Here is a 27,022-nt window from a genome sequence, read left to right on the forward strand (position 1 = left end):
CTCACAACAGCCTGTCCAATAGGAACGCTCTGGTGTTTTTACACTGCCAAACATGTCACTCTCATCAAGTCATATTATGTTGCATTGAGTCTTCAAATCTTACTTTTCTCAAAACAAGTGACTGGGGGCTGAGATCATTTCACAATGATCCTAACCCTTGTTTCAAAAATACTATTGAATTAACATCATTTAAGTACTATGACAATACATTGTTACATGTTTTAAGGTAATTGAAAACAAGTGAAATCATCTCACCCATCAAGTTTTTTTTTGCTTGTTTTGAGAAAGTCAACAATTTGCAGTGGAATTTTTTTTTTTTGTGAATGGCCTTTCTGGATCAACAGAGCTGATGATAAAAGGTGTAACTCAATATACTGGCCGTGCATTATCCGTATCAAATTCAGTTTTGAAGCAAGTCACTTCAGTTAACATCTTCTGTAATGTGTCAGCGCTTCCCTCCGCTTGTCAACTTCAGGCTGAAACGATGCCTTAATTATCACATTTCCGCGTTAAAGCTGAAGCACCAACACTGTCGCCTCCTATCAGCATCAGTATCAGCTACTGACACATGAACACACACACACACACACACACACACACACACATGCACACACACACACACATACACATACACATACACATACACATACACAAACTATCGATCTATCTGTCTATCTATCTGGGGTGCCAGCAAATAGAGACATGCGATGAGGAAAAGGTCACATAAATCGCATAATCATACACTGCAAAATCAATTAATTTACCTCCTGAGAGTGTAAAAATTAACACTATGTCAGTCTTTATATCAATCCACACCCATCAGAATTAATTTAACACCTTTGATAGTTTTGAACAGCTGCCCCAGAGCCATACCAGCTCTATGAGTGGACAAACAACTCTCCAATTAACACCTGTCAACTCCAAGTAATCGTCACTGCAAAATCAATACTTATTAACGCTGAGAAATTTGCTGTGCGTCTTTATAATAAGCGTTAATAAAAAGCTTTGTGCCAGTCAAAACTCTAGTATTAAACAGTCAAGGTCGGTGCAGCGGTGTAGTCTCTCTGTCTCCTCAAAAAGAGGAAATGTGGCGAGCTCCGGCACACACAGTAGATACTGATTTGACACAGTATGATTACCGCTCCCAGACTGGGAGAGAGCTAATGTAATTCCTCTGGCTCCAAACTGTAGGATATCAGGCATCTGTTAAATAGATCTGTGGTAACTTCACTTTTACTCTACTACTGGGGGCTGGTGTATGTGTGTGTGTGTGTGTGTGTGTGTGTGTGTGTGTGTGTGAGAAAGAGAGAGAGAGAGAGAGAGAGAGAGAGAGAGAGAGAGCATATACATGTATATGTACAGTATATGTATGTGTGTGTAGGTGTGTGCATAGCAGGCATGCATATCGCACTCAGCAGCAAGTGTTGAAAAAGAAACATTTGGTGAAAAGGAACTGAATAAAAGTGTGGTTTGAAATGAAACTGTGGTTTCAGACTGTCAGCCTTGTCTGTCTCTGGAAGAAAGGTTGTTTCTTTCACAATCATTCCACTTTCATCATATGACGCCTTTTTCAGTGATATTATTCATTCTTTCAAACCATTTTAAACCATTTTAAATTAACAATTTTTCAATTTTGAGGTGAAATAATAGTCCTCATTTCTGCATTTGCATGTGAGTAAAGAGGCTTGCTTATCCCAAGGCACACCAAAAATAAATATATAAATAAATAAATGCATGTTGGAAATCTACTACACAAAACTGCCCTTTACTAAGAATAGCAGTGACTTATTTCTGGCACAAGGTAGAGGGCAGCGGGCCGACTAGTGCAGCTTGCCTTGCAGAAATTGGTGCACTTTGCCTTAAAATATTCACTCCGCTGTTCCTCTTTAGGAAGTCAATGGTTCTTCATTTGTGGTCTCTGTAAAACAGATGATATATATTTTCCTTTTTTTTTTTTTTTTTCGGGCAGTCTCGTTCCATTTATTTCTATTACTGCATGACAGATTTATAGAGGCAAGATGCCAGACAGCTTTTAAAATAACTCTGACATAAATGCCTCGCAGTAAAAGTTTCGTCTGTCCTGTCTGATGTTCTGATAATCTGATTGATTACACACACACACACACACACACACACACACACACATCACACACACACATACATACACATACACCCTCACACCATGCTGTCCTAATATCCTCAAATGCCAGTGGCCATATTGTCTCTGTGTGTCAGTCCCCAGCTGGATTAACGCTTCATTAAAAGACAGCCTTGGTTACTATGGAAACATCTACCAGAGTGGGTAAACCAGCAACACACTCATCTCAGTGTGATTGGATGCACTCATCTGAAGGACAATGGTGCATCATTAGGTGCACCATACACTTAACAATGACATTGTTTTCCCTGATGCTATTAGACACTTACTGTATTTGTGAGTGGCTCTCAGCGATACTGATCATGTGAATTGTGTATGATTTTGGCACTACTGACAATCAAAAGAGCCCAATTATGATCCACAGCCTGACTGCTTCTGAAACAGGAGTGTATATCTCTCTCACTGGGCCGGTCTGTCTGAGAAAAGCCAAGACTGGAAGGCTCACTGCCAGTAAAGGAACTGGATCAAAGGCAAACTCTCACTTCACGGCCTTTTCATGCGGCCTGCTTCGCAAAGTCAGCTCATTTGTTTCTCATTGAACATCAGAGGACAGCGGTGGCACTCGGCATTTGAACCATTACAGGAAACTCTTCTTCTTTCTTCTTTTTTTTTTTTTTTTTTTTGTCTATATAATGTCCACATTTAAAATAAACTCAGCCGGGAGGTTGCAAGTTTTAAATAGCAGTTAGTCTGTTGCTTCTCTTGTCTATCTGTTCATCCGTCTTTCTGTATCTTCTCTGTCTGTCTATCCATTTGTCTCTCAGCAGCAGTTTTGGAGCCAGATTGGGGTAGGTTAAGGATTCTAAAACATTTCAAAACATGTTCACTATCCATCACAAAAACACACACACTCATTATCTCCCATTAGTGTGGGTGGTTTGGCCGATCCAGTAGAGCTATTTCACAGCAGCTCTCCCCTGTAGATATACAAGCAATAGAACTTAGTGGATAACAAAGAAGATAGCTCCACTATTAATCAAGGCACATTTAGGGAGACATTGTTGTAGCTATTCTGTCAGAAATTGAATTACCGAGGCTTAGCCGAAACTCTTCTTGTCAGCGACCTGCAGGGTATTCAAGAATGACAATGAGATCTTCTGTTTCTGCTGGAACACAATTTCATAGTTGGGTTGCTGTAACATGGATAAAAAGTCAAAGTTATCCCCTAAGCAACCTGAATGCAGGCACCGGTACAATTTTCTGTCAAATTTCCTACACCTGCGAAAGCCCACAGCAGGCAGGTACTCTCCGTCTCGCATTGGGTCAAAGCTGTAACACACTTTTATTTTCAGGATCAAAATAGCTCAGTTTGTCGTGATTACTGGCATATCTCTTTAGTCAGTGCAATATAGTCAGTGCAGAGAACTTGCACGCAGACACACACACACACACACACACACACAGTGTTGTAGATAAGTGTGCCTTGGGCAGTGGGCAGGCTATGGCCATCTGGTGCCCAGTGCTCATGCTGTGCAACAGTCAGCTCCACACCTGGGAGATGGTATCGCCTGCAACTGTTGTCGGACCACCAACTGCACACCCACCTGCACCCACACGTATCAATCTGTGCTTTACTTTGCTTTGAGTTAGATTTTTTTTAAAAATGCTTGTGTTGGTAAGTTTTTAAAGGAAAGCAGAAATGCGATTCACACATTTAATTAAAGAAAAAAATCCACCCTCTGATGCTTTTACACTATTATATATCATCGATCTGTGATGCTCAGAGTGTCCCAGGAGTTATTTTGTGATGAGGTGTTGTAATTTACTTTTTTTGGTGAACCCACTTTCCCTCAGCCTCCCTCGCCTACTTCTACTTCAGTTAATGATTTCCTGCATTTCCCAGAATGCCTTTCGACAACCCCCAGAGAAGGGGCGTGAACTTGTATTCAGCCGAAGGTTATACGTGTAGGTGGAGAGAGCGAAAACGATAGCTTAGGAAGAGCAAGGGAGCACGAATTTTTCCAGTCAAGAAAAAGAAAGTCGTGCCTCTTACTCAAAACACAACATCTTGTAGCTGCAGTGCATTCTGGTCTATTGAAGCTACTGTAGGTGGAGAAACTGGTGTCTCTGCCCCCTCTATGAAAATGGTGAGTCTAGAAAGAAGCCCTTGCTCTTTGATTTTGAGGGACTGACACCAAAATCCTGACGTTTACTCCATTGTAGCTGCACTGGAAATATCTTAACATGACATCACGTCATCTGCGTTTTCCCAGTTATCCACAGGAATAATAAAAATATATCACCAAACAACAAAATATTGGTGTTTTAGAGTGGATTTCCCCTTTAAATGTGAATCATCACATCATATGAAACCTGAAAATAGCTAACTTCTTTCCTGCCGCACACAAATGTCCCAAAATGTCACAAATGGGGGTGGCTGACCTCATGTGTATTTATTCAGGGGTCATTGACTTGAAAAAGCTTGTGATCCCCTGAGATAGCAATTATTGATTTTACATCAACCAATAACAAGGGGCCATGGGATTTTTACTGGTGGAGAGGAATTTCAAGTTGCCATGAATGAGTCTCTCCCATTGCTCTGCTAAAACACAGGCAGCACTCTTACCCAGAGACAGAGAGAGGGAGGGAGAGAGGAAGAGAGAAAGAGAGAGAGGAGAGACTGCACTTACAGCATACAGAAAGAGGTAGAGAAAGAGTTTGAGTGGGGAGAGCGTGAAGAGGCTGAGTGTGACAGCACCGAATGGGAGAAGGAGGGGGAGGGACCGAGCAGCAGGGACAGGGAGGGAGAAACCGAGAGGGGGACGGGCCGAGAGGGAGCGAGGGGAGGGAGCAATCAGAGACGGGGAAAGTAGATGAGAGGAAGAGGGAAAGAGGGAGACCGAGGGAGTCAGCGCAGCATTGGAGAGGAGAGAGAGGGAGGAAGAGAGAAGAGAGAGCAACAAGAAAAAGAGCAAAAAGGAGGACAGCTCAGCAAATAGCAGTCAGCCCAGTAGCATTCCTCTCACAGCTGCAGTGATCCAGGCTGGGAGGGGAAGTTTAGCTCCCCAGAAGAAGAAAAAAAAAAAAAAAAAAGATTTGCTTTTTTTTTGGGGGGGGGGTAAAGAAATCAGAAGGCTCCCTGGAGAGGAAAGAGAACAAGAAGAAAGAGGAGAGCGAACCAGAGAGCTTCTGCAGCTTCAGTGTGTCCTGCAGGGGAAGATGGATTCAGACTCCGGAGAGCAGAGTGAGGGAGACCTCTCTCCAGGTAAGAATCATCAAGTCTCTCGCTTGCCCCCTTAAAACGACAACCTCACTCATCTGCTGATGTGTTGAGGTAGCTAGACTTGGAAGAAGTACATTTCTGCATCCCAAGACAGTTTATCCAGAAGGTTTCTAGCTTCTTGTTGCTCATTTTCCTGCAGATTTCCACATTTTCCAGCATTCTGAGCAGGTACACCCTCCGAAAAAATTATGTACAGAGTTGAACCTTTTGTCGGCTGTACTTACAGAGGTAAAAGGTACAACTCTGTGCCTTTATTTCTGACTGTGTACAGTACTTACAGTGAACAGCAGGTAGGCTGTCCTGAAGACGATTTTAGTGTCCAAACATCAAGAATCACATGATTTCCCACCAGTCTCCGAAGGGCCTTCACATGTCAGTTTATCCAGTGTCTGTAGTTGTTACTCTTGATGATTACCATTTCTAGGCGAACACACACCAAGTGTCAGACCCGCTGCTGTGAGCTCTCATGCATGTATACATTCAACCTTTGATGCCAGCGTGGTGACTGGCGGAGTCCCGCTGTGCGTGCGCCTGTAAGCCGGCTCACTGACTATCCGGAGCAGGCAAGCTCCGACACGTGCGGCCAGTTTGCTCATCAACACATCCAGCTGCAGGGGGAGCGCAGCCTCCCTGGACGCTGAAATCTCCCCCTTAGATTGTCCATCTCACTACCAGGGAGCATGGAAATGTGTAGTAAAGACAGTAGAAAGTAGTCTAAGTAGTGTGCGGTTGTGTTTTGGAAAGATTTCTTCCCTTGTGTATTAAGAGAGGTTTTATGGTGTTAGAGCACAGGGCAAAGATTTATTGCGATCATGAGATATAGCTCTGTAGAAGTTGAAAAACACTCACACACACACACACACACACACACACACACACGGACATACACACATGTAAACGCACACACACAAACACCAGCACTCCTAAAGGTTTACAGGCTCCAATTGCACATTTCCCAGCATTCTGAGAATGTCGTGAATTTAGTGAGCTGTGATCCAGGAGAAAATTCCAGCCCGGAGATGAAACAGCCTTCTGGAGAGATAACTTAGCGTTCAAACATCATGAATCAAAATGATTCTCCACGCGTCTCCAGGAGCCTCTCATAAAACAGCAGAGCATACTGCATACTGTAATATCTCTATGTCATCTAAAAATGGAAACCCTACCTCTTTCTGTTCTTTTTTTTTTTTCAAATTGCTTCAGTTATTTTCTGTGTATTCTGAAGTTTTGACTGACTGTATCCTCTATGAGAGTACTATAGGTCTCTCAAATTGATTTCCATCAGGCACAGATATATATTTTCCTTGTGTGCTTTAGTCAGATCTATTATAGATTTGATTACTATCGGTCGGTGCATGCTGTTGCCCCAGTTAGTGATCATGCAACGCTGTAGATGGTCATGGGGATTGTACAGTGTGGTCGTCTGCCTGTTGTTGTTTCTGTCACAGCATAGCGCTTTGCATTTTCATGATGCTCTGTCGATCTCTGACCATCTGTCTGTCCATCTGGCCCATTGTCTGTCTGTCTTTTTGTCCATCTGCAAAAGGGCAAGGAACCCTGCTATACAAGCCAGACAGCGTTGCACACACCCTCAGTAAGTGACGAGACATCTCTATTATGTGCCGAACGCAGGTAGACAGCTCAAGGTTGTGCACATCCGCCAGGACTCTCACACGAAGCCGTGGGTTGGTGCGTTGTGGCCAGGCCAATCTGTAGAGAAAGAGGCTTCATCCATTTTACATTCATGTGAAGTGTGTTTTTCAAAGACTGGGCCCAGACCCAGAAGTAGATCATGGAAAGATTTTGCTACAGACATTATGATCTAAAGCTTCCATCACTGTTATGTGGCCAAGTCGCTCTAATGTAAGATGAATTATCTGCTGTGGGCTCGTTGGTTTTTTGGCCTAAAAACAAAGTAATGTTGGCTTTATAAGGTCACACAATGTCCTGCCAAAGCGAAAAGTATTTTGAAAACAGGTGTATTTTGAAAACGCTGCTGTACACAAACATGACCCTTATTCTTGGATATGTGGATGAGGGATGTGTGATTTCTCTACACATTTGCAGTATATATTCTTCTGTCAGAAAACTTCAACAGTGTAAATGTGTATTTTTTTTTCCGGGTGGCTTTGACCCTTCAACCTTCCCCCCTGCCAATGAGCAGTTAGTGGATGTTGTTAGCAAGTTAGATCGACATCTTAGATTTGGCATTTAGTGTTATTTTGGTTGGCACAGGGGAGGATTACAGAACAGGCAAATTGAATATTGATAGCAGCAGAGCTCCCAACCCGAACACCTCTCTCTCTCTCTCTCTCTCTCTCTCTCTCTCTCTCTCTGTGGCATTTTAATCTTGTTTAGAGCCTGGGTGTAATACAGCTGGTAGCTGCGCCTTCACACTGAACAAACAAAAGGCCAGTAACAAACGCACTGCTAATAACGTTGGCTGTTGTTGCTGAATAGTTAGAAAGAGACAGACATAGGAAAGGGTGATGCTGAGGAAAAAATGGGGTCAATTTGAAAATAAGATATTTCTAAATTCTCTTGAAGGAAAATTCCACCCTTGGATACACTGTTATTTATCACCAATTTGTGATGTTCAGTGCATTCCAGGAGTTATTTTGTGATGAAGTGTTAAAATTTACGTTTTACGTAATTTACGTATGCATTTTCCCTCAACCTGCCTCATCTACTTCTATTATAGTTACTGATTTCCTGCATTTCCCAGAATGCCATCAACAACCCCCATAGAATGGGCCTGAACCTGTTCCATTCAGCTCTGGGTCATACACGTAGGTGGAGAGCGCGATAGCAACAGTGAAATGAGAGTTTTTCCGGTCAAGAAAAAGCAAGAGTCGTGACCCTTACTCAAAAAGCAGCATGTCTTGTAGCATTATGGAGAACTTGGTATCTGTATTTCTCCCTATATGATTGTTGAACGTCATTGTATAATGGTGAGTCCATAAAGAAGCCCTTGGTTTAATTCTGAGGGGCTGACACCAAAACCTTATATATAGACATTTATATTTGATATTTTAGATAGCTGAACATTTACCTGCTGTTAAACTCCATTGTAGCTGCACTCCATATTTGGCCAGTTATCCAAAGCAATAAGAAAAATATGGCACCAAACAATTAAGTAAACCTAGAAATGCAAGGCACATCACCAATAGGTGTTTTTAAACAGTGTTAAAGTGTTTTTTCCTTTAAAATGTATTTGTTTAGACATGAGGTTTTGATGTGACACCCCTGATTCGGACTATATGGACAGAGAAAGCCTTAGAGGGAAAGAGAGAGCAATGAGCCTGTCTTTTGTCCTTGGTGTGTTTCTATTTCTGTGCTCCACTGACTTCTGTACACTCTCTTGAGTCTCATCACACACACCAGCCACAATGTGTGGAGCTCAGCTGTAACTACTAGAGCCCCCTCCCATCATACACACACACCCACACACCCACATACACCCACCCCACACACACACACACACACACACATATACATATCCCTTTTCATAATCATCCAACCAGCATGCCATACCCATAACCACAAACACACATCACACCAATCCTGTCCTTCCAGTGGATGAGAGGAGAGGACCACACCTTATTATGAACCAAAGTAGCTGACCATTGACACACCTAGTCTGGTGGAGAAAGCCGATCCACAGCTCAACAGAAACTAGAGAGTAGCATGTTGCAAAAACATCTACATCAAGTTCCCCCTGATCCATCAGTGTCAAATTCAGGATATTGAAATTGAGCATTCAATTTGCAGATACTCCTGAATTCTAACTTTCAGATTTTTATATATTGCATTAAACTGACACACTGTCAGAAGATAGTGAATAGCCAGCGCACCGTCTCAATTTGGCTGACTCAGCATGGCAATGCAAATCACTATAACACCACAACCCCATCTGCCATCTGCAGAGCTATTTCCAGCCGTGTCTGTTTACTTCAAATTTCCTATGGAAAGCAGAATTGTCGAAAAGAGAAGCTGTTTGGCTGTTGTAATAACAGCTGTGAGATTCATAAGGGCATGAGGGTTCGTGTGGTTCTATTATAAACAAAACTAAGAGCCCGGCGCAGATGTTGTTTGATGACACAACTGATATCAGAACTGATAACTGGTTAACGGAGCCAAGAGATCTTCTCTCCTCTTCGGCCACGAGGTCTTCTTCAATACTCTCACATCCACATACAAACAAGCTGAATGAATCTGATTGCCCATGTTAACTGCCGCTAATCTACACTTTGCAAAGATGGAACCGCAGAAAAAAAACAAAAACCTTTAGACAAGTACACACTTCATTTCTCCGCCATTCACTACTCTGCATTAGACAGAAGAGAGCCGAGGCCGGCAGCACCCGGCAATCAGAGGAGAGCTTCTGCCTCATGACTGCCATGCTGGCAGACTGGCCACATGCTTTACACATGAGAGACTGGCATAGTGGGCCAGAGCAGCATACACACACACACACACACACACACATATATGCACAGACACACAGACATACACACACACTCAAATATGGTCTTACACTCTCCCAACACATGCATCCCTGATTTTTTTTTCTCTCCCTTTAATCTGGCCTACAGATGGAGAGTGCTCACTGCACCCCAGCCCTCAACACACACACACACACACACACACACACACACAAAAACTTATGCACACACACATACTGCCAGACACCAGGAGCTGGCTCTGGAAAATTGAAACATGAACTCAGAAAAAAAAGAAAATGGGAGTGTGAGGGAGGGAGTCCGTAAGTGGAAAAGACGACTCAGGAGAAAGTGATTTTTCCTCTAGCTGCAGCGAAAGATTCTGAGTCGTAAACACCCAAGTCCCACACCGGTGTGTGTGTGTGTGTGTGTGTGTGTGTGTGTGTGTGTGTGTGCATTTTCCTGTGTATGCTCATGCGAGTGTGTGCTGACTCAATGCCGAGGCATCCCATGGTGTTTGTGGGACAGTTCGAGACAGAATTGTTTCCCCACGGCTGAGCCATTACTGAAACATGGAATTAGACCACAGAGGCATTTTGACAAGGCCTCATAGACTCACACAGGAGGAGGAGATGGCTGTGGTTTCACTGCAGAGCCAACGGTAACTAGTGGCGCCTGGTGTGAGAGAGAGAGAGGCAAGCTGTTGGAGGGAGGGCAGTGTGTGGAGCGTTAGGGAGGTTCAGGAGCGTCGTCTGTACTGCCTGCACAGGTATCTGGAGCTGTGAATTCTGTACATACTAGCTGTGATGCATGTGTGTGTGAGTGTGTGTGAGTGTGTGTGTGTTTTCTTGTATTTCTATCCTTATGATGCCCATACATTTCCGACAGATGAGGAAAATCCTCCAAAGTTAGGGCATTTTCTAACTTCTTTAAGAGGCCGGTTTAGGTTTAGGATTTAGGGTTTCGAGCTTGGTTTTGGGTTAAGAATTATTAGATTACAATTAGATTATAATATTAGAATTAGGTTGAGGTTAGGGTAAGTGTTTAGACTAGACATGCAGTGGAGAGGGTTAAGTTTTGGGTTACTGGTTAGGGCATGAATGTAGTCAATAATACCAAACGTGTGTGTATGTGTGTGTGTGTGTGTGTGTATGTGTGTGTGTGTGTGTGAACCACAGTCATTTCCTGGTCATTAGTTAGCGGTGGTGTGGCAGCCAAGTAGGAGAGCAGCAGTCTAAGGCTTCACACTAAAATCTCCCATGCGCAGTAAAGACATTCAGGGCCAAAGCTCAAAGTGTTTCCAGTTTTACTACTCCATCCATCCAGAGCAACAGAAACCTTTGATTGACACATATAGTGCTTAATAAGGCCATCGCTGCATTTTTATGACGTCACGCCGCAAATAAAGTGACGGTGTGAGCTTCTCTGTAAGTGATTCTGCTCTTAGCTCCCCGGAGCCTCACTTTTTACGTAAACTCCGTTAGAGTGGATGAACTAGTAAACAAACCAGGAGGCCAAAGTTATGGGGAAAGCTGGCAGGGCTGGGGATGATTGTGCATGTGAGTGTGTGTGTGTGTGTGCGCGCGTGCACGTGTGTGTCTCTTTGTAAACGATGCCACGGCATGCTGAGACTTGGCTGAGGTCTATGAGAGGAGCGACTCGCACACAGGCCGGAAAACATTTACTTCCTTGCCACTCACTCTCAACTCGGCGCGGATTGGAGAGAAGCGGACAGAAGGGGAAGAGATGGACAAAAAGAGAAGGGAGGCTCAGGAATCAAACACAAAGACGCACACTAAAGCCAAACCCTTAGTGCTGAGAGTGTGGAGCGAGCGAGAGAGAGAGAGAGTGGGAGTGAGAAGACTGTGCGTTGTGTGGGTCCAGTGTCGCTTTGCCTCGTATGTCTGATGTAAAGGGACCTCGACAGAAGCTAGACAAGTGAAATATGGAACCACGACGCCATATCTCTCTCTCACTCCGTCTTTCTCGCCCCCCACCTCCTCTGTCCCTCTCTGCATCGCTCCTCCACGCTCCTTTTTAAAGGAAATGACACATCTGCCGAGTTTCAGAATGGCCGGGGATATTTTTTTTTATTTTGCCTCTGCGCTCATTCAAAGCATTTCAAACAAACGCTTGAGCCATCCTCTTTCTCTGTTTTCCACTTAACTCTCTTCACTTCTATTAAGCTTGACTGAATGGTGTGAAATGAAAATGTACATATTGCCAGCTCTCCCTCTCTTTCTCTCTCTCTCTCTCTCTCTCTCTCTCTCTCTCTCTAAATAGCTTCATTTCAGATGGAAAAAGTTAAGGGAACTTTCTGTCTGGGTGCCAGGCCAGAGAAAGGAAAGGAAAGGAAAGGAAAGGCAAGGAAAGGCCGAGCATTTTATACTCCTCTGTTTTTATTAGGTTCAGTCACACAGTCTGTCATTATAGTTCACATACACACACACACACACAGAGAAATGCTCAAGAGAACTGTCTGTCATTATAGTTTACATTTACAAGCAATCCAGTGAGATTATTACAGCAGCACAGCCATCTGTGCCAGAGCACAACACACAACAAAGTATTCAAACACACACAACCCTCACACACACACACAGACTCACACACCTACACACACTGACCCACACACACATACACACACAAATGAGCACGCTGACGCACACATACTCAAACCAATATTCTATAAATGAAGTGCCATTACCTTAATAATTTCTTAAAGTGGCAATTTAGGTAAATGAAGTGCTTTTTTAATTATTATTATTTTGTCGACATGTTTGGTGCTTAGTGCTCATTACTGTGATGTTTTTGCACACTTGTCAATCAAAGAGTATGGCCAGTCTATCTTTGTCTATTGATGAAGTTTGACTTTCTGTAGGTGGTGCTCTCTTCTTTGTTCAGCCAGGGTGGCTATCGCTGCTTTAGCTAACTAACAGTTTTTCTTCTATTTATTCAAAACTGCTGGAAACATAAAACGCATCACTTCTTGTGTGCCAGAGGATTTTTCCTAGGAAAGACCCAGTACATCCATGGGAAAGGCCCACCAGGTGTTTAGAAGAGCAAATGTAAAAGCTTTCATTAACTGCGTCTTACATCAATCATCAATAAAGAGTAGCAAAACAGACATATGAAAATGTTGCGGATAATTACTTTAAAACAACATCCATTATCAGAAATAGCACCGGTTTGTCTACTGATGAACGTGGCAGAGTATTTTTCCAGCGGGTCCCAGAGGAGGGAGGCAGAGTGGGGAGAAAGCCTCCAGCCAGTTCCCATGCCCAGCTAACCAGCTAACCGTGGCCCGGCTTTTTACTAGCCAAACAATGGCAGAAGTCAGCGACCCACAGCTGGCGAAGACATTAGCTTTACAGCGGAGGAGAGGTCAAAGGGCAGGGATCCCACAGGACCCTGCAGGCCTAACAGGATGTGTTGGCTACTGCTCAGCCTCCGCACACCAGCCAGTCCTTTGGTCCTCATGCAAAGTCTCATGTCCGTCCGAAGAGTGGACAAGGGCAGAGCTAAAGGTGGAGGTCAAAACACTGATGTCTCTCTCTCTCTATCTCTCTTTCTCTCTCTCTCTCTCTCTCTCTCTCTCCGTCTCTGTGACAGGCTATCAGGCCAGTGGCACATTAATCAGTCAGACATCTCCTGCCACCGCCTCATTCCTCCTCATCTCCCCCCAGTTCAGCTCTACAGGGACTTAGCCATTAAAATAAAGAGAAAGAGAGAGAGAGAGAGAGAGAGAGAGAGAGAGAGAGAGAGAGAGAGAGAGAGAGAGAAAGAGAGAGATGAGGAATGAACCATTAAATAAGGTTGTGCGGTGGCCAAAGGCAACCTGTTCTTGCGTCCCTCCAGATTCAGAGAGGCTCCTAAGTGCTTTTCTCTGGATTGTTAGTCACAGTAAAGCCACTTAGCCCGGTCCCAGGACACACACACACACACACACACACACACACACACTGCTGCCACTTCGAGTTCCAAACAATTTCATATATATGGCTTCTTCATTACGAGCGCAATAATACACATCAGTTTGCTCATCAGTTACTAAGAAAAACTCCTCGCTGCTCCGTTTCTGCGATTAACATCCATTATGCATGTGCTGGTGATGCTGAGTCAAAGCCTGCTTTGCCCTCCGGGTCATGTTTCACAATTTTGACCATTACAGAGAGCATCCTAAGGCATATTTAATTCTGTTGAATTTGCTGCATTTGCTGTGTGGTTTTCCGGGGACACCAGTGCAATCGCTTGCTATTCATCAGTCTCTAATCAGCATTAAATTCCCACAGCCTTCTAACACAACAGCCATGAAAGGAGGTGACTCATAGAAACAGACCTTAGACTAACCTTTTATTTTTTCCGACAGTAAAATGAATGTAGCACTTTATTAACATTGCATTTTTTAGTACGAGATAGACCCCACCCCCCCATTCCTCCGCTTTCTCTGTTGTTTTTATGCACTTTGCGTTGTTCATGTGACGTATCTTTTTGTTTGTTTCTCATTTGTTTCTGTATATTTTGTCTGCTGTGAGTATGTGCTTGTGTATTATGCCTTACTGCACCCAGGTTTCCCATTTGGGACAAATAAAATCGTGAACTAGGCTAAATTAGAGACAGGTACCACCTGCATAACACATTAAGGACAGCAAAAGTCATGACGCCCATTTGTCTTGTCACAAGTGTTACACCGAGTGGATGTGTATGCATTTTTCAAGCCTTGGGGATCTGTGAGGAGAATGAATCTGTGTCTGCTGCAATTACACATTCTTCCAGTAAAGCATGACTAAGCTTTAGCCTAGGTGCTCCAGTTTTAGCCAAGGACACTAAATGATCCACATCTACCAAAAGGGAATGAACTTTAAACCCTGGAACCTAACTTAACACAAGTGAAAGTCATTAAGATGTTAAAAGAGTTATTTATTAACCAAAAAATGTCCGGATGCCTCTCCACATTGTGAGCAGCTGTTAATGACATGGTGAATGACCTCTTTGAGCACCAGAATACCCTTTGGAAACTGGCTCAGAGTCAGATTTTACATGTCATGAATAATGCACCTCACCGCGCCACACTGTATCTCACTCTCTCTCTCTCTCTTTCTCCCCTTCTTTCTGCATGAGCCATATATCTCTCAATCTCAACTCTTCCCCAGATACCTTCATCCCTTCCGGGCACACACACACTTACACACAGACACACACACACACACATGCATAGCCACAGAGAGAGAGGTATGTTTGAGTCATCTTGTGATTTGAACTGTGGGAGTCAAAAATACCCCTGTGAGGAGCCATGCCAGGTCCAGAGCTAGGAGAGCTGAGAGAGGGAGAGAGAGAGAGAGAGAGAGAGAGAGAGAGAGAGAGAGAGAGAGAGAGAGAGAGAGAGAGAGAGAGAGAGAGACGTTGCTGCTGAAAACTTCACATGAAGCGACAAAGCCCGTCTTTATACCAGCGGCTGGGCAGCGCTTCTGCAGCTCTTCTGCGTATGTAGGCCTACGTCTATGTGTGTATTTCTACGTGCATGGACGTATCTGCACATATGTCAGTATGTATGTGTGTGTCTATGTACACTACCAGTGAAATGTTTGGACACACCTGATTGAATGTACTATGTTTTTCATTATCTTTCATTGCATTAAGTCATAATCTTAAAGCCTTTTGATCTAAAGGCTTATGCTTAAATGCTTGAAATTAGTTTTTTAGACAAATATAAATAGTGAAGTTGATGCCTAAGTATGAATTTATTTCCAAAGCCTTTGCCTTTCCATCAAGGCAAAGAATGACTACTTTAAAGAATCTAAAATATAAGATAGTTTTGATTTGTTTAAAAAAAAAATTGGTCACTGCATAATTCTATTTGTGTTATTTCATAGTTTTGATGTCTTTACTATCATTCTAAAATGTGAAAAATAGTATAAAATAATGAAAAATGCGCTTCCAAACTTTTGACTGGTAGTGTGTGTGTGTGTGTGTGGAAGTGATACTGAACATAGTAGGTCCACGAGTCAGAAGCCAGCAGCCCTGAGAGTGACACATGAAAAATGTATACGTCTCTCCTCCAGCTACACTAATAAAGCTCCAGCACCAGCTGGCAGAACTCGGCGTCAAGCGCTCTCTGCTCCAGTCCGCTGGCCTCTTGCTAAACACAAACCCTGCAGGCTATTAAAACCCCTTTACTGCTGCTGAATGACCCGCTCCATTGTTTTCCTCCAGCCTTGTAAATGCAGTCAGAGAAACTCCGCTGGAAAACCAAAAGCAAACAAAAAGGCCAAAGCAAAAGAAGTGGAAATCAAGCTGTCACTTTCTTGTTTAGTTGTTTTTTTTCTCTGACATTTTCTTGGTATTGATACATTGTTGACTTTTTTTTTCTCTGTTTGTTCTGGTTCTCCTTTGGGAAATGGCAATGCTGTGTGCAGATGGATGATGGACTGTATTCATGGTTTTAGAAGGGTGTTAGACTCTTTCACTTCAGTGTACAGCATGTGAGATGTGTATGTAGCCACTGCAGGAGTCCCACTTTTTACTGCATGAACGTAATGCAACAGGGAACTCACGCTGTACGTCTGTCCCCTTCACAAAAGGAAAATGTCTGAAAAGATTGTCTGGAAAAGTGTTGTCGTTTTAGCACTTACACGGTACAAAGAATGACCCGGCACCCACTCATTTCAGATAAGCAAGTACTGGCTATACAGTTATACAATACTTTATACAGCATGTGAACAGAAAATAGGTTGCAGATGGACAGTGACTGTACGATGGGAGATTTGGCCGATGGCTACCCACTGCATGCTGCTGTAAGGAAGCTTTGCAGTAGCTCAGTGTTTGGCTTATCACTCACCAAAAACACTCCTAACCTCTCCTACCTTTCTGCATCTCTGAGCCAGGCTGTCTGTCAACAGCTGTCACCGTTTGTCCGTTTCCTGGCTGCTGTTTGCACTAATAATGTTTAGGGGCAGGAGAACTGACAGGTGCTAAGCAGGCCACAGCATAGTAAATACAGGTTTGTTTTTTTTGTTTTTTTTGCTTGGATATATTCTGTATAGATAAAAATAAGCACACACATGCACACACACAGAGATGAAGTTAAACCAGATGAACAAACCCATCATCAGTGAATCAGTGAGATGGGCTCTGTGACCTTTACACAGTCACGCTAGGCTAGTGTCCAAGCCCACTGATGATGGGAGTGTATGTGTGCGTATCTGTGTGTGTGTGTGTGTGTGTGTGTGTGTGTGTGTGTGTGTGTGTGTGTGCGTGTGTGCGTGTGTGTAGGTGTGTGTGAGCATGTCTTTGCCCATGTGCGTGCATGCACTTGTGTCTGTCAGTACAGAGCGAGAGGGTGACCTGGTTTGGTCCAATACTAAACATGAGTATGTTGTCATTAGCAACTCCAAATAGGGAAGCAGCGATCAAGGAGTGTGTGTGTGTGTGTGTGTGTGTGTGTGTATGTGTGTGTGTGTGTGTGTGTGTGTGTGTTTTCCAGATACCTGATATGACCATGAGCTTGTGCGTAAGCAGAGACGTCTGCTCTGTCTAGAAGCTCTGAACGGTTCAGAGCAAAAACATCATGATGACATTATTATTAGGAAGCGGCTGCTGAGCAGCAAATGACTCTCAGCCAAATGAACTCAGAATAGAAAATAATGTTTATGTTTAATAATGTGTTCATGTGTGTGTATGTTGTTCTGCTGCCATCATGGACCAGCAGCAGTGGATAATGAGTGGAAACACACACATTACAGCACAGACTGTACACATATACACACGATAGACGACACCTGCACTTCCAATAGACTTGCTATAGAAAACCGGCATCCTAACCCTAACCCTAACCCTAACCCTATGGCTCAACAAGTTGGCTAACTTATTAATGTGTAAAAGACTTAAGTTTGAGCCCTACCAGGGAAAAGGGTCCCTGCACTGAATACATTGTGGTTGACACTTCTGTTTTCACGTTTGCAATGGTTCAAATCTGATCCTAACCCAAAATCTGTATAATGAACCCGACTGCTAGTTCTAACAGCTTAACCAGGTACAAGTAACAAACACACACCAAAAATCACAATAGAATCACTATACATCTTTACATATTTGAACAATAATTGTAATTGCAATGTGCTGACAACACTTTTTTTTAATAGTTGACATGAGATCAAGAAGACACACACACACACAAAACACACAAATGCACATGCATACACTGGCATGCACATGGATACACACACACTGAAGCACATGCTGTGGAGAGTGCCACCAGCTCACACATAAAGCCCCACTAAAATACACACACAGACACACACATGCAATTGTGAAGCCCTTCCTGCTCTCAGCACATCGACCACCTTGCCACCTGGTTTGACGGCAGCTTCCTTGACCTTAATGTCGGTAAGACCAAGGAGCTGTGTCTGGGAGGTAGGATGGGAGCAGGCAGCATAGGGCCTGTCTTCAAGCCAGCTATCATGAAGGGGCAGGAAGTGAAACAGATCACTCACTTTAAATATCTGGGAACAATCATTGACAATAAACTTACCTTTCAGCCCAGGTTCAGTCTGTTCTATACTGTGTACTGTTTGTTTTATACTGTGTACTGTCTGTTTTTATTGTGTTGCCAGATTGCCGAAGACAAATTTCCATTTTATGTAAATTTAGTGGACAATAAAGTTTTTCTTATCTTATCTTATCTTATCTTATCTTATTGCATATATGCACACTGTCTCACACACGTAAGCATGAAAGCATACACACACACACACACACACACACAGTTGCTCCAGTCTGACGTGTGTGTCCAGCAGTCTTCCGGCTGATAAGCCCACAAGTGCCTCCAGCGTTGACTCAGTAAAGGCCAGTCAGTCTAGTTAGTGTTAGCTGCTGGTGCTGCTAATGGCTCATTCCTCTGGTTGCTTTGGAACGGGACCAAAACAAGCCTCAGGTCCCGTCTCCCTGCCCCGCTCCCCGGCACACTGCAGGAAATGTGCTTCTTAACAAGTCAGTTGATCTAGTATCAAGCTTTAAAATCTTATTTTTCTTAAAACAAGTGAAAAATGAGCCAATGGGGTGAGATCATTTTATCTTATTTCCTGTGCAAGTCAACTTGTTTCAAGAATTCTCTTGAATCAATTTCCCTGCCTTTCCCTTCTGTCCAAGGTATTGGCACTTGATTATCGAAAATTCCTCAAACAGGTGAAACTGATTTGGAAACGAATGGAATTTGGCATCATTTTTCACAGATGAGATTTAAGAAAAATAAGATTTGAAGACTGAGTTGTAAACTTGGCTCTATCTGACTTTTTGTTTTTATAATCAAAATTGAGTTATCCACATATTCATGATCTTTGGATGTCACTTTAAGCTTGCGTGGTGTTTTTTGTATTTTTTTGAAGAACCTTTTGGGGTTAAATGTTTTAAAAGATAGACAGTACATAACAGTTTTGCCAGCTGGGATGTCAAATCTTTGATGCTCAGTATCTCAGAACTGCACTCCACCCAGATGCAACCTTATAATTACAGGCTCACAGAATATGAGGCTGAATGAGTTTGTTGAGATGGACATTTTTTGCAGTGCGCTACCTACTGCTACTGCTACCAGTTGGCCGGGCTCCATGTTTTCCACTCTGGATGTATGTTCTGATGCAGCGCAGCAGAAACTGTTGACTCAGCGCTCTAAAAACATCAGGCGGAACAGAGGGAGACTGTCTAGTCAACAGCCACGGCTGGAGAGCGGCGAGCACCTTACTAATCCTGATGTTAAAAGTAAACTCCACAAACTCCCAAAACACTCTTATGTAACCGCTCTGATGGGCCGATGGAGTATGAATTGAGAAATGAAATGAGAATTCCGCTTGTGTTTGTTTCAGCTACTTATTCCCAGGTGTTATGAGAAAAAATAAGTTCATTTTGTGAACATTTTACACTTGACAATGAGTGATGCAGAGAAAATAATGAGTAGGTAAGAGAGAAATAACAGAGAATATAGACAGTTTTCTAGCCATCTCTCCCTTGACAGCTTGTACTCTTCTCTAACTTATTCTGACGCTGTGGCTCATCCATGTCACTCATCTCAGCCACCGGGTGACAGGCTACAGAGGGTGTGTGTGTGTGTGTGTGTGTGTGTGTGTGTGTGTGAGCTTGGACGTCTGAATGTGGACACGCGTAATCATCTACCCTCACTTACTGTATGTGCTAAAATCTCGGGCCAGACTCTGAATCACCCACCTCCCTCCCCAGCACTCTGACTCACACCTCGCACAGCCTCACATCCGTTCCTCACAGTAATTTTCTTTTTTACCCACACTCCTTCATTTTCGCTCGCGTTCCTCGCCGTTCTGGGATGAGAAGAGACGCTCGAAACGGGGGTCAAGGCAAGCGAATCGATGGCCACCTGCCGACGCTCAGGAACAGGCCTTGGGCTGCATGGTGGGGGGCGGCAGAGGGATAATTAGTCGTGTTTTTTGTTCGGCGCTAAAAAAAGAAAAGGTCAAACCGGGCTCTTTTTTGGCGACGGTAATCAGAGACCAATCTTGGTTATGTAATTACGCAGAAGAGAAAAGATTGTGCTCATTTCTAAGTAGACTAGTCACACATGCTGGTAGGATTCGAATCCATAGCGTACTTTGCCATCGGTGTCACAAGGCAGCCTTTATGGAGCGAGCTATCACCTTTATCAGCCTGCCAGGGTCTCACAAATCCATCCAGTAGGGATTCTGAATATCAGAGGCCCACTAGAACAAAGAGCTGCTTCAGAGAAACAGGAAATGACAGCGACAAAGAGAGCCTGTTGATGAGAGCTACAGAGCTGTCTAATGAAAACCGCAGTTAAATATCCTCGTGTCGCTATTCAAACATCATGCAAATTACTGTATTGCTTCACAGCCTATGTGTGTGGTGTCGACTTATCCATTCAGCAGGCCACACTTTCCATTTATATACCGTTAGTTTTGCATAGTTGGTGCTGTGCGGTTTGTGAACTGCTCAAACTGGAGGGTCAGGCCATCCTGTTGGCTTATTGTTGTTCAGATTGATATTGTTGAGTGTGGAAATGAGATGTTGGCAGCTATATGTTAGTTGTGGTCTTGTGTGTTGTAGGTGAGGGTAGGCTTGCTGGGTGATGAGACAAGGGTGGTTATGGCATGTGAAGACTTTGATAAGACTTTAAAGTGATGCTGAACTTTGGTAGTACCTTGGGTTGTGTAGCTTCGTGGATATTATATAGCCCCAAAATCGCCGATTCTCTGTTATATGTTGCTCTGTGGCTCCATGAGAGGCAATGAAGAGGCGATGGAGAATTTTTCCTTTTTTTTCTCTCTCCAATCACTGTTCACTTGATCAAACTGAAAGGTTAATAAACATAAAGAAAGCAATTATCTTAATCGCAAGTGAGCAACAGGGCTAGTTTTTTTATGTCAGAATCTGCTTTGTTCGCATTTGTTTATGTGCTAGCAGTGTGATTTTGAGACCTGTTCCTCCATATAATGGCTGTGAATGGAGAGAGAAAAAAATGTAACTCTCCAATCGTCTCTACCGAAACAACCGATTACAGAGAATCACCAATTTTGGGGTTATATCATGGCCAGGAAGCTACACAACCCAACATCTCTTTAATTGAATAGTCAACTAACTATCAGGTGACAAAAAGTAGATGTTTAATAAAGTCTCACTTGCCTGTTTGGTGCATCTCCACAGACTATGTAACCCTAACCCTAAACCCAAACTTAGCCTGATCCTATTTCTTATATTAACCCTAACCCTAAGAGTAACCCTAGTCCAGACACTGAATATCTATAAATGACTTTTCTTACAATTATGAGTATCACTTGAAACTCAATACTGTGAAACATTATAGTCCCTTGATAGGAATTTGAGTATCAACATTGGTGTATTCAACTAAAGCGTGACCATTTAGTGTTAAGCCTTGTAGAGGTGTGATGAAGGAACCGACTTCATAGCCCTGTCACCCACACGCTCTTTCTTCTAACATGCAAGCTAGTTTTCTGCGTAGGCGTTCAACCTGGCTGAACAGTACAAAGGATAGGTACATCGGATCCTACGTGTTGGCAAATGACTGTGGACAAAGACATTTGCCTTGTTAGCTTTTAAATGTCACGGTCGGCTAATTGTATGTACATGAAATGCCACTTTGTTTCAGACCAACACATGAAATGTCACTCCTGTACGTTCACACGAAATGGCAGGTTTGTAAGAGCAGGGATAGGGTTTCTCCCTGTTTCTCTGCAGCATTCAGCCTTTTACATGTTAAAATAACACACACACATACACAGAGAGAGACACACACACACACACAAAGAAAAGAGGCACACTGTTGAAGTGATATGGCAATAGTGTGGATTCTGCATGGTCACATAGCTGTCTGTTTTAATAAAAATTATAATGACAACAAAGCAGGTGTTCCTCTTTTGATTTTAGACTCATCGCCTGCTGTTCAGAGCTGAGCCCACTGGGCATTGACCCCCCTCCCTCTTCTCTCTCTCTCTCTCTCTCTGTGGATGTGCATGTGGAGGAGGAAGAGGCTGACGATGTGCCCAGGGAACAGGGAAAAAAGTGAAGCCCTTTTTCCTTGGCTTTAATCATAATAGGAGTTATCATGGTGTGTAATTTGTAGCTGGGTGGCACCTAAATAAAACCCCTTTCTATCCTCCCACTCCTCACATTCACACTGACACACGCTAGCCTGCTGGCATTGCTGAGAATGAAGACACAGGCAGTCTTTGATGTTCTCCTCTATGATAAATGGCGACAGCACTCGTACAGTGGGACACGGCCTAACAGGATGATAAATCTGGACATGTGGAGGAGAGACACTGAGCAGAGTGGTCCTTATCGTTGTTCAATCACACCGAGGCAGCTGTTTGATGTTAGCCAGAGCAGATAGTCATTCCTCTGGCAGCTCGGCCCACCGCACCGCTGCCAGCTCCAGGAAGGACGCCGCCCTGCTGTAGAATGTGGCTTTTCATCTGCTCAAAAATGGTTTTCCTTAGCCTTCTCTCATTTAGAACATAATTCTCCTTTGAGTTACTTTTGAATCTATAATTCAACTTAGAGTAAAACATCAGCTTTTTGGCAGATAAGCTCTTTAATCGACTTCACTTCTGTGTATCCAGTTTTGATTTAGCTATGGTGCAGAATAACAAACGGAATCATCCAAAGCTGCTTTGGATCATCTCAAAAACACTGTAGCTCACTATTTACAGAACACAGAGAGAACTGCTACCAATCTTTTTGTTGCACAACAGTAAGTTCATCAAAGAGCCTATTGCGGAAAAATTGGGAAAAAAAAGTTGGTCTATTCCTTTAAATAACCACCAAAATCCAAAACTTAGGAGTGGACTTTTTTTTTTTCATTTTCAATTGCAGAGTTCTATACAAGGACACATGTCATGAGTTTTAATGTGTTTGGATTGGACTGTTTTAATATAAAGGGTGTGCTTATAGTTGTAATGTCTATGAGAGGAGGAGAAAAATGGACCAGTGTTTTCTATTACAATGGGTCAAGAGAATTGCAAAAGCCTGTCCATCTGTAAGTCAGCTGTTTCAAGAATATAAATATACTCAGAATGTACAGGCTGTGATCAAAGACAGTATTATAAGAAAAGTTCTATTCTAAAACTGTTATACATATATTGGTAACACTTTACAATAAGGGTACATTAATTAAGGGTTAGTTAATGCTTAATAAGCATTGCTTAATAAGCATTAACTAACCCTTAATTAACAGTTAACTAATGTGTCTGGTAATCATTTACTAATGGTGTTCATGTTAACAAAGGTATTAATTTATACATTATTTAATAGTTACCTTTATAAACTATTAAATAATGTATAAATTAATACCTTAGTTAACATGAACACCATTAGTAAATTATTACCAGACACATTAGTTAACTGTTAATTAAGGGTTAGTTAATGCTTATTAAGCATTAACTAACCCTTACTAATGTACCCTTATTGTAAAGTGTTACCCATATATTTTGGAACAAATAATTACCTGAGCTTTATCATTCAGTATCTCTTAAATGTAGAAGATCCCATCTGTAAGTGTTCAGTTACCTGCTGTAAAAAGTATCATTAAATTGTGGATATCTCATTTTGGAAGAGAACTCTTCCTATTGAAGGGCAACTTCGCACATTGGCGGCCCCAAATGGCAGTGAGAGTTTGAACTTTAATACCCAGAAATCATGTAACGTGACGTCAGTAAACTGCACACAGCTCGCTCTTGTTTACCAACCTGGATGGTCTGTGAACACTTTATACCAAAAGATGCCAAAGGGACAAGAGAGACAAAATATCTAATCTTGGTGATTCAAGCTTTATCTGGACAGAGCGCTCGCTCACTGCAGTTTAGGAGAACGTTTATGTTTCACTCTCAGTGTATACATACCAGACACCAGAGTTTAATCTGGACAAATAAGGCAAATCTACAATGTCTCAGTCAAGGGGGAATGGGACACTCTTCTCTGTTGCAATCCCACTTTGTGATTTAGGATCATACTTAATTTAAATCTTGCCTAGTGCAGCTTTAGCATATTAAAAATTATTATGCTTAGGCCTACATGACAAGTGATTCTGCATAAGTTGTATTAAAGTATCAGTGCATGACAAGCTGTTACTTCAGGAGGTTGAGGTCTCCTTTTTCTTCTGTTGACTTGGTCTTGAATCCTTTTGAAAGGATAAACACACAATGAGGAATTTTGATTAACCCCAACCTCTCTCTCTCTCGCTCTCTCTCTCTCTCTCTTTCTTTCTCTCTCTCTCAGCAGGCCAGGAGAGCTTCAACTCGCGCTCCCTGGCCCTGCAGGCCCAGAAGAAGATCCTGAGTAAGATGGCGACCATGGTGGTGGCCAACATGCTGACGGACGACACCAGCAGCGAGATCCTGGACGAGCTCTACAAGGCCAGCCGGGAGTTCACCAAGAGCAAGAAGGAGGCCCACAAGATCATCAAGGACGTCATCAAGATCGCCCTCAAGATCGGCATCCTCTACCGCAACCACCAGTTCAGCCCCGACGAGCTGGACACGGTGGAGCGCTTCAAGAAGAAGATGAACCAGGCGGCCATGACGGCGGTCAGTTTCTACGAGGTGGAGTACACCTTTGACAGGAATATTCTGTCGGAGCTGCTGCTGGAGTGCAGGGACCTGCTTCACGCCCTGGTCGAGCAGCACCTGACCGCACGCTCGCACGCGCGGATCGACCACGTCTTCAACCATTTTGCCCACGGCGAGTTCCTGGCGGAGCTGTACGGGGACGGAGAGGAGTACAGACTCTCTCTGAGGAAGATTTGCCACGGCATCAACAAACTGCTGGACGAAGGAACACTTTAACCTTTCGCGTCTGACCTCTTTCACCTCTAGCTCAGCTTCCCCCATCCTCTTCTTGGCCTTTACCCTTGTTGCTCTCTCCTGCCTCCTTGTGTTTCTTTTTCATCCACGTTGCTCACCACCCCTCGCCCCACTCGCATCCTTTCCCTTCTTTTTGCTCCCGTCTTCCTATATCTTCTGCATCCATTTCCATGGAGCTGGTTGCATCGTCCTGCTGCCGTGGTTCGATGAGGGGATTTTAGACTCTCTTCCCACTCAGCGGATCATTGCTGCGCACTGGGACAGCCTGAATCACGTCACATCATTATGCATTATAGCATTCCAAGCCTTTCCCTTTGTGTACAAATGTATACTGTACCAATGGCCAAAAAAGCATAGGGATATTTGGACATGGAAGATAATCAGTAGTGTTTTTCTCAATCTGCAGAGCCAATTTCTGTGATTTCCAGTCAGTTTTTTCAATATTTTCAGAGCATGAAGCTTAAGGGTTGAATTACATGAACATGCTGTAATGTACTTTTCTCCCTTATTTTCGCCTAAAGTGAGTGTCATAATGTCATGCAAATGCAGTGTTTATGAGCAGACCAAACCAATCAAAGTCTACAGTCACAATTTCCTGCCAAATGTATAAATGTATGGTCTTTCTGCACTGTCGAATGCCTTTATGACAACTCTTTCCTTGGTGTTGTGGGTTCCAAATAACTCAAAATTTTACCTTTGCACGGTACCACAGATGAAGTATGGTTTAGTACGGTTCCTTAAAGCCATACCAGGGACATTTCTGTCACTACAAGACGAACTACGGTGATTCTAGAAATATTTTACATTTACAACGGCAGCTCCTTTGAATTACAGCTGCAGTAAAAATCCAGCATAAACAGTGTGTCCTCTGGATTGGCCTTGAAGGGCTTGGCAGTATGTGTATGCGTGTCGGTCTGTGTGTGTGTGTGTGTGTGTGTGTGTCTCTCTCTCTCTCTCTCTCTCTCCCTCTATCTCTCTCTCTTTCTCTCTCTCTCGCCCTCTCTCTGTGCGTGTGTATGTGTGTGTGTGTGTGTGCGCGCGCATATGTGTTTGTATGGGATCCGCTTGAATCACGTGTTTGTACATAAGACCAACTCTGACACAGTGTGTGTGTGTGTATTATGTGTCTGTGTCTATCTTCTCTACAAGGGTGTAACACTTGTCTTTTATTAAAGATTCCTTGTAAACAGATGTCAGTATTTCTTTGGCAATTCTTTTGGTGGTAATAGATCCAACTGGAGGACAATTTCAGGAGGGACAAACTGCATTCTTCTTGCTGGCAGCCATCATTACAATTTTCTGTCATGTTAGATTTCTGTTTTCCTGCCTTTTACTGTTACCTGCCTTTCCCCTGGTCAAATCTGAACAAATCATCTACCAACTTTGACCTAGAAGTAGGCTACTCCTAGAATAGGCTCTCAGATTCATCGAGATATTGTAATAATTAAAGCCACTGTCGCATAGTTTTTGAGGGGAAACAGCCATCATGACAGAAAATGCATGGGTGCATCTGATGTGGAAAATAAGCCACAAATGGTGCGTTACTAGTCTCCTGCCCATTTGACACACATCATGCACATCAGGCATAAATTTGCCAACACGCATACTTGAAATGAGCAAGAAAATCAGTGGTTTGGCATTTTTGGTCCATTAGATGCCCTGTGGTCCGTTCTGCTCCCCTGTCCAGGAAAACATATTCCTGGATGCTTGATGTGACTCCAGCTGACTTACTCTCTCTACAGCTACAGGCAATCGAGAAGAAGTCGTCCAGTTTAATGTCTCTGTCTCCTTGTATAAACACTTAAAACAGACAGACCACCCATCTACTGAGCACCCATTTGCA

General features: G+C 43.2%; 1 protein-coding gene across 2 annotated transcripts; it reads left to right on the forward strand.

Moving 5' to 3' along the window:
• Window positions 1–5,173: 5,173 nt before the first annotated feature.
• Window positions 5,174–26,370, forward strand: tnfaip8l3 (tumor necrosis factor, alpha-induced protein 8-like 3). 2 transcript variants are annotated; one of them, XM_071901494.2, is made up of 2 exons: window positions 5,174–5,363; window positions 24,596–26,370. In XM_071901494.2, exons 1-2 carry the CDS (start codon window positions 5,318–5,320, stop codon window positions 25,159–25,161), a joined length of 612 nt encoding a protein of 203 aa, XP_071757595.1. In that variant the 5' UTR covers window positions 5,174–5,317; the 3' UTR covers window positions 25,162–26,370. The 2 variants fall into 2 exon arrangements, with proteins under 2 accessions (XP_071757595.1, XP_071757596.1); XM_071901495.2 differs by having other exon boundaries at window positions 24,599–26,370.
• The last annotated feature ends 652 nt before the right edge of the window (window positions 26,371–27,022 follow it).

This window comes from Centroberyx gerrardi, chromosome 1 (assembly GCF_048128805.1).
Source record: "Centroberyx gerrardi isolate f3 chromosome 1, fCenGer3.hap1.cur.20231027, whole genome shotgun sequence".
NCBI lineage: Eukaryota > Metazoa > Chordata > Actinopteri > Beryciformes > Berycidae > Centroberyx > Centroberyx gerrardi.